We start from the raw sequence: 9,233 nt of genomic DNA on the forward strand, positions 1-9,233 counted from the left end.
ATTTGATTTTTGCAAAACATTTATAACCTATTTATAGCCTATTTACTTCACAACAAAAGTTACTCGGACATGACAAGAAATGCATAGCCTACACAATTTCTTATTTAAGGGAATGGGAAGGTGTGTCCAAACCTTTGACTGTAGCTACTCTTTGTACATCTCTGGTCTTATACTGTTTACCAATCTAATTGAGTTGGAAAAACATCTAGGCTACTATATAAACTACAGCTTTAAACTACCAGAGAATACCTGGTCCAATCTGGTACCCCTTCCAGTAGCATATGTTCTAATCGTCACACAGTTAGAGTTAAAAGGGAGCAAAGAGACGCATATAGGGGAAAATCTTATCTGAATGTTTAATAAAATGGCCATCTTTGTAAAGTCCGACAAGTGTCATACTGATACGGCACGCAGTCGTTAGTCTGAAGTTGTAGCGTTGTCCATTGATTTGACTGCAGCCAGACGACTTTGTACTTTGTAGCACAGCTGTCTCAACATATCGTAATATCCTTTTTAATGTATGGACATATGTAGGTTGGTGTTCCCAGAATTCTTTTTAATGTATTTTTAATGTACGACATTCATATACGTTATTTTGTTGCGTCATAATATGGATGATTTGTTATTAGGCTACGTCACAGTGGCATTATAACGTGTGCTTTACAAAGGCAGATGGAAGGTGAGGATTGCATCCAGTTATTGAGAACTACTGAGCAAAAAGGAGGACATCTATGGTAATCATAGTTTTACCAGTTGAATTTATTGGCTTGATTTTCTCTCATTTCAGAGTTTGTGAACACCCACAAATCAGATATGCCTCAAGATAATATCAAGGTTCCTCTGAGCACTCTAGAAATGTCTGGGGAATCATGTCGTCTGTATGTGTCAGAGGAAACAGACATGCCAAACACAAAGGATCATCTACGAAAAGTCAGTGAGGTGGAAATCATATGCAAAACCTCCCAGGTGCCCAGCTCTGAGATCCAATCACAGGTTAGGCCATTTGAATTGGAGGTAAAAAAGGTAAAGGAGATGGAGGAAAGTAAAGCACACACGTCAATGAATGCCTTACATACTGTTAAGACCAAGGCGAGTCTTACGACAACAGTTAAGTTACGTACAGTAACTATAGAGGAAAATGAGCTCCAGAAAGGACTGGTGGAGATCTCAAAACTTCTGTCCAATGATGAAAATGTCAGGCAGAAAAATGGAGGTAAAAAAAATGACCCGTACATCAGGAAGCTGGAAGAGGAGAATTACAGTTTGAGGGCGCAGGATGACAATATGACTGCTGAGCCCTGCCTCAAATCCCTCTCAGAGAAACAAAGGTCTGAAAACGAAAGTCTTTTGACAGAAAGTCATAATCTGAAAATCAACACTGCTGTGCCGAGAGAGCAAGCAGAGATTTCTAGTTTGAATGCAGCAGACTGTGATCTTCTGAGTCAACTGAAAGAGGCTCAAAGGGATAATGATGACCTAACACAGAAGCTAGTCTGTGTTGAATCTCTGAGGGACAAACTTCAGACCGAAATTGAAAAGCTGAGCTCAGCAATGCATGATTGTCAGGAAAAGGAAGAGTTTTTGAATAAGCAGAATGAAAGTACTGCTGCTAAACTGGCAGACGCTGACTCTGCAAATCAGAAACAAAGTGAAGACATTAAAAACCTGAGGACAAAATTGCAAGATTCTCAGGGTAATGAGACACGTTTGATTGAGAATCTCATTGCTGAAAAGGCTCAACTTGGTTCTATGAATGAGACAAAACAAGCAGAAACTCAAACGCTAAATGAGCAAAATGAAAATCTCATTGCTGAAAAGACTGAATTTGATTCTGTGAATGAGACGAAACAAGCAGCGGTTCAAACACTGAGGTCAGAAATTCATGATCTTAAGAAAAATGTGAAAATCCTAAATACAGAGACAGAAACTGTTGCTGTTGAAGTGGCCCAACTTGAATTTCTGCTGAACAAAAAAGAAACAGAGATTCAAACACTGAATGAGCAGAATGAGAATCTCATTGCTGAAAAGATTCAACTTGATTCTAGGAATAAGAATAATCAAATACAGAAGGAAAAACAGGAAAACCTAAATGAGAGCCTTACTGCTAAGGTGGCCTATCTTGAATCTCAGCTAGAAAAAGAACAAGCAGAGATTTCTAGTCTGCAGGCAGCAGAGAGTGATCTTCTGTGTCAATTGAAAGAGGCTCAAAGGGATAATGACCATCTAACACAAAAGCTGGTCTATGTTGAATCTCAGAGGGACAAACAGGCAGGAATCGAAAATTTGAGCTCAGCACTGCATGATTGTCAGGAAGAGATTTTGATTAAGGAGAATGAAAGTACTGCTGCTAAGCTGGCAGAAGCTGAATCTGTAAATCAGAAACAAAGAGAAGAAATTAAAAACCTGAGGACAAAATTGCAAGATTCTCAGGACAATGAGAAGAGTTTGAATGAGCTGAATGAAAATCTCATTGCTGGAAAGGCTCAACTTGATTCTATGAATGAGACAAAACAAGCACAGATTCAAACACTGAGATCAGAAGTTCATGTTCTGAAGGAAATCCTAAATGAGAAGACAGAAAACTTCACTGGTGAGGTGGCCCATCTTGAATCTCAGCTAGAAAAAGAACAAGCAGAGATTTCTAGTCTGCAGGCAGCAGAGAGTGATCTTCTGTGTCAACTGAAAGAAGCTCAAAGGGATAATGATGATCTAACACAAAAGCTGGTCTATGTTGAATCTCAGAGGGACAAACAGGCGGAAATTGAAAAGTTGAACTCAGCACTGCATGATTGTCAGGAAAAGGACAAGATTTTTATTAAGGAGAATGAAAGTACTGCTGCTAAGCTGGCAGAAGCTGAATCTGTAAATCAGAAACAAAGAGAAGAAATTAAAAACCTGAGGACAAAATTGCAAGATTCTCAGGACAATGAGAAGAGTTTGATTGAGCTGAATGAAAATCTCACTGCTGGAAAGGCTCGACTTGATTCTATGAATGAGACAAAACAAGCAGAGATTCAAACACTGAGATCAGAAGTTCATGATCTGAAGGAAATCCTAAATGAGAAAACAGAAAACTTCACTGCTGAGGTGGCCAATCTTGAATCTCAGCTAGAGAACAAACAAGCAGAGATCGTAACACTGGATGAGCAGAACGAGAATCTCATTGATGAAAAGGCTCAACTTGATTCTATGAATAAAGAAAAACAAGCAGAGCTTCAAACACAAATAGAAAATGAGAAAATCCTAAATGAGACTCTCACTGCTAAGGTAGCATATCTTGAGTCTCTGTGGGAGAAAGAACAAGCAGAGATTCAAACACTGAATGAGCAGAATGAGAATCTCATTGCTGAAAAGGCTCAACTTGATTCTATGAATGAGACAAAACAAGCAGAGATTTCTAGTCTGCAGGCAGCAGAGAGTGATCTTATGTGTCAAAGGGATAATAATGACCTAACACAGAAGCTGGTCTGTGTTGAATCTCAGAGAGACAAACAACAGACCGAAATTGAAAAGCTGAGCTCAGCACTGCATGATTGTCAGGAAAAGGAAGAGTTTTTGAATAAGCAGAAGGAGTGTACTGCTGCAAAGCTGGCAGAAGCTGAATCTCTGAATCAGAAACTAAGAGAAGAGATTAAAAACCTGAGGACAAAATTGCAAGATTCTCAGGACAATGAGAAGAGTTTGATTGAGAATCTCATTGCTGAAAAGGCTCAACTTGGTTCTATGAATGAGACAAAACAAGCAGAAACTCAAACGCTAAATGAGCAAAATGAAAATCTCATTGCTGAAAAGACTGAATTTGATTCTGTGAATGACACGAAACAAGCAGCGGTTCAAACACTGAGGTCAGAAATTCATGATCTTAAGAAAAATGTGAAAATCCTAAATACAGAGACAGAAACTGTTGCTGTTGAAGTGGCCCAACTTGAATTTCTGCTGAACAAAAAAGAAATAGAGATTCGAACACTGAATGAGCAGAATGAGAATCTCATTGCTGAAAAGATTCAACTTGATTCTAGGAATAAGAATAATCAAATACAGAAGGAAAAACAGGAAAACCTAAATGAGACCCTTACTGCTAAGGTGGCCTATCTTGAATCTCAGCTAGAAAAAGAACAAGCAGAGATTTCTAGTCTGCAGGCAGCAGAGAGTGATCTTTTGTGTCAATTGAAAGAGGCTCAAAGGGATAATGACCATCTAACACAAAAGCCGGTCTATGTTGAATCTCAGAGGGACAAACAGGCAGGAATCGAAAATTTGAGCTCAGCACTGCATGATTGTCAGGAAGAGATTTTGATTAAGGAGAATGAAAGTACTGCTGCTAAACTGGCAGAAGCTGAATCTGTAAATCAGAAACAAAGAGAAGAAATTAAAAACCTGAGGACAAAATTGCAAGATTCTCAGGACAAAATGAAAATCCTAAATGAGAAGACAGTAAACTTCAATGCTGAGATGGCCCATCTTAAATCTCAGTTAGAGAAAAAACATACAGAGTTTCAAACACTGAATGAGCAGAATGAGAATCTCATTGCTGAACAGGCTCACCTGGATTCTATAAATAAGACAAAACAAGTAGCAATTCAAACATTGAGAGCAGAAGTTCATGATCTGAAGGAAATGGTGAAAATCCTACATGAGAAAACAGAAAACTTTACTGCTGAGGTGAGGCATCTTGAATTTGAGCTAGAGAAAAAACAAGCAGAGATTCAAACACTGAATGAACAGAAGGAGAATCTCATTGATTCTATAAATAAGACAAAACAAGCAGAGATTTATGATCTGAGGGCAGCAGAGCATGACCTAACTCAGAAGCTGGTCTGTGCTGAATCTCAGAAGGACAAAAAACAGACAAAAATCAAAAAGTCGAGCTTAGAACTGCATGATTGTCAGGAAAAGGAAGAGTTTTCGAGTAAGCAGAATGAGAGTGTTGGCACTGAATTGGCACAAGTTACATCTGTAAATCAGAAACAAAGAGAAGAGATTGAAAACCTGAAGACAGAAAATCAATCTTTTGAGTTCCCAGTGGCAGAGGTTCAAAAACCCATCTGGGACGAGATAAGTGAGTTACATGAAATAATAAGAGAACAAGATGAGGTACTTGCTAATAGGCAGCAAGCCATGCAGGAGCTTTACACTCTTGCATCTAATCTCCAAAAGCCAGAGAGGACTCCACCCACTAAGGATAAGACCAGTGGTTTTTGGGGTGGCTCCCTCAAAAAACTACTGAGAGCAAGTTGTTATGTAGGAATCGGCGCTGCAGGTGTACTTATTCCCCTCTTACTCACCGGCAATACAAACCCTGAGTGTTGCTATTCGATTTTACAGCGCCACTGCAACTTCGGACAAACAGTCCCTCGTCCTTTTTAAAGAAGACAGTGTCTACTGTACATATATAAAAATACATACCATATTTACTTACATACAACACATACATACCTATATTTATGCTATAAATACATGCACATATACATACATACATACATACATACATACATACATACTGTACTTACTATACATACCATACATACATACAATAAACACACCTACATACATACTGTACACACATAAATACATACTATAAACACTATACATACATATATTGTATATGCTGTACATACTGTAAATACATACATACTGTACATACACACATACCATACATACATACAATGCACACTGTACATACTTTCATACAATACACACCTACATACGTACTGTACACACATAAATACATACTATAAACACTATACATACATATATTGTATATGCTGTACATACTGTAAATACATACATACTGTATATACATACACACATACCATACATACATACAATGCACACTGTACATACTTTCATACAATACACACCTACATACGTACTGTACACACATAAATACATACTATAAACACTATACATACATATATTGTATATGCTGTACATACTGTAAATACATACATACTGTACATACATACACACATACCATACATACATACAATGCACACTGTACATACTTTCATACAACACACACACACACACACACACACACACACACACAAATACATACTATAAACACTGTACATACATATATATTGTATATGCTGTACATACTGTACATACTGTAAATACATACATACATACATACATACATACATGCATGCATACATACATACATACATATCCCCTCTGAGAATCATCACCTTATCGTGGTGGAGGGGTTTGAGTGTCCCTGTGACCCTGGGAGCTGTGTTGCTCAGGGCAAAAGACCCTGGTAGAGTCTCCCAAACCAAATTGGTCCTAGGTGAGGGTCCAGACTAAGAATGATTCATGGTTTGCATCTGAATGTTGAGTGTCTAGGATGAGAGTGCCTTCAAATCTGAGGCATGGTGATCTGCTGGAAAAAAGTGCACTGGAAAAAAGTGAAGTGAGTTGCTGCCCCAAGTGAAATACTTCAAGTATAGTATCTAAGGGTTTTATTCACTAAGTTGGGGCATCAGAATGACATGCAGCATCAGCAGTAATGCAGTGTTGCACTGACTGTTGTGGTAAAGAAAGAGCTGAGCCTGGAGGCAAAACTCTAAATTTACCAGTTGGTCTATGTTCCAGCCCTCAACTATGATCACAAGCTTACGGTAGTGACTGAAAGAAGATCATGGATACTAGCAGCTGAGTTGATTTTCCTCTGGAGAATCAGTTGCCTGCTGAATGCCTCCCTCTAGATGTGTTCCAGGCACGTCCAACTGGTAGGAGATCTGTTCTGACCCAGAACATGCAGGAGGGATTACATTACATATCTCTCCTGGCCAGAGGACACCTTGGGATTCTCTAAGCAGAGTTAGAGAATGATACTGGGGAGGTTTGTTTCCTTACTCAGCCTAATTCCACTGTAACCAGGCCCCAGGTAAGCCCAGATCATGAAACCTCTGAATTAGTACCTCAGATGAATTAACATTATTTTACACACACTGACAGGGCGTGAACACAAGCGGGGGCTGGGATTCCCCCCGGAGTAACTCGTCATGTTGGGACCCTAACTGCTCTACTCCTATCTCTACTGTAGATGAAAAGATATACGAGTTTCAGCATATGCTCTTAACTACACTGTGTGTGTACTTGCCACAGAGATGAAGACATCCTGTTAGCAATTTCAGAACTGGCAGAAGATGTTCTACTGCAACATCTGGGAGCATGGCTGGTTTGGTCAAGTCTTACTACTGCAGTTACTGGCCTTTATTGATTTGTATTATTTATTGCTATTTATTGTATTTTTTGAACTGTCTTCCTTTAGCCAAAGCAACACGTGGACTCAGCAAGACTGCACACAATCCCTGATCTGTGGGCTGAGGGACATGAAAAGTTTTTGCCTTTTGCCAGTTTGTCTTATATAACTATAAACATCTGTGCCACACATGTATTTCTATGTCAATATAGAAAGGTAAATATGATGATCAAGCTCTGACATTTCTGGTAACAAGGTGTTACAGCTCATGCTGGTCTCACAAAAAGAGCCAAACCGCCCAGATATTGGAGGTCAGAGGAGGATCACTTCTTAACCGTTTTTACTTTAACATATTTTCAGTCACTAAATAAACAAGATTATTAATTCAATTTAAAGATTAAAACCCATGACTAAGCAAAGCTGTTATTTTAGCTGGCCTGGCTCAGTTGATGCTTTGGTTAATTTTGATAAGACTACCAGCTGTTTTTGCACCCTGTTATCATCATCATCATCATTGCATACTTTTAATACCTTCAGCGCTGTGAAAAAAAGAAAACAACAGACTGGAATCACTGTGTTGCTACTAGAATGAGTTGGCTTATTTGCCCAAAACACTACTGACAACATGTTCATGTCTGCTATGTTTGTGTGCAGTGGTGTCCACCAGATAGTGTTTGAAAATGAAGCTTAGTGAAAGTTCAGACAGGAAGACCATCTTGCATGCTCACATCTTTAGTTTTATTTCTCACCCCTCTGTCATTCTGGTCCTTCTCACAGCTCATACTAATCTTTCTCAAAACTCATAATTTCCTTGCTATCATTTCTTGTGCATCAATTAAGATGTCAGCTGTGACATCACCTCGTCACATCTAGCCAATAACAAGGTGACACACCTCCTTTGAAGTCAATTGTCACTGTGTGTGTGTCTCCCTCGTCTCCCTATCTCCCTCTTGTCTTTATTTCTCCTTTCTCCTCTCCCTTTCCCTTTCTCTGCCTCTCCTTCAACCCCAACAGGTCAAGGCAGATTACCTTTATTGTGATTGATTGATTACTTATTGTGGTGGGTGGCTGATTGAGACAGTCAGAGCTCAGACTAAAGCCTTCACTGCATACTTGTGGGTGCTGTCATACCAGATATTAGCAGTTAAAAGTGAACCATTCAGTAAGTGAGACTACCTTATTGTTTGGTTATTGGTCCTGGTTTCTGGGTGATGCCCTGTATTAGTAATAATTTCTTAATTCAATAACTCATAACTATCTCTGAAAATTAACTATTGATAATAACCAAACACGCTCCTATCAGATCCAACAACAATAAGAGTAATATTTTTTAAACTTCTCAACAGAGTTTGTCTCATGGACACACAGGATCTCTCAGTTCACAAAAATCTCTAAATTAAAGGAATCCAGTATGGAATAATTAGAATAGAGATAAAAAGATACTCTGGATACAGCAGATTGGTTTTCTTTCCCTGACTGGTCAAGACCTTAAATGCTACTTAAAGATACATGATTCTGAGCTGAACAGGCATGGCACACAAATGAACCCACTGAAACAGGCCTATTTGTCTATAAGACGGATTGCTGGTATTATTTAAAGGCCCTAATGCAGCCTTTTTGAACAGTATTATTTTTGCAAATGTCTCACTTTTCTTCACTTTTCTTCACAATGTCTTCACTGTCACTTCCTCATCCCAACCACTAGATGGTAGGCATGACTTATCAGAAATGATAGGACTTCATTAAGGTACCGTTTTTATAAAAAATGCCCATGCTTCATATTCAGGTATTCAGGTATTTCAAATTATTTTTCATCACAAGTCAATAATTTGTATAAAACAACTGCTAAATATAACATTTGCATTGCTGTATTTTAGGCCAATTATACAGTTTCTGAGAAGCAGAGAACAATACAGTCAGAAGAATTCCTAGTAACATGCTTTAGTAATACTGGTTTAATTTTATCATTTTTGTGAATAATTAGCAAGGACTGTTACTGTATAAGCAAAAATCAATCAATCAA

General features: G+C 38.5%; 1 protein-coding gene across 1 annotated transcript; it reads left to right on the forward strand.

The window, feature by feature from the left end:
- Positions 1 to 813: 813 nt before the first annotated feature.
- Positions 814 to 6,292, forward strand: LOC128359444 (uncharacterized). The gene is made up of 3 exons (XM_053319937.1): positions 814 to 3,174; positions 3,268 to 5,059; positions 6,249 to 6,292. Exons 1-3 carry the CDS (start codon positions 814 to 816, stop codon positions 6,290 to 6,292), a joined length of 4,197 nt encoding a protein of 1,398 aa, XP_053175912.1.
- Positions 6,293 to 9,233: the final 2,941 nt, after the last annotated feature.

This window comes from Scomber japonicus, chromosome 5 (assembly GCF_027409825.1).
Source record: "Scomber japonicus isolate fScoJap1 chromosome 5, fScoJap1.pri, whole genome shotgun sequence".
NCBI classification, from domain to species: domain Eukaryota; kingdom Metazoa; phylum Chordata; class Actinopteri; order Scombriformes; family Scombridae; genus Scomber; species Scomber japonicus.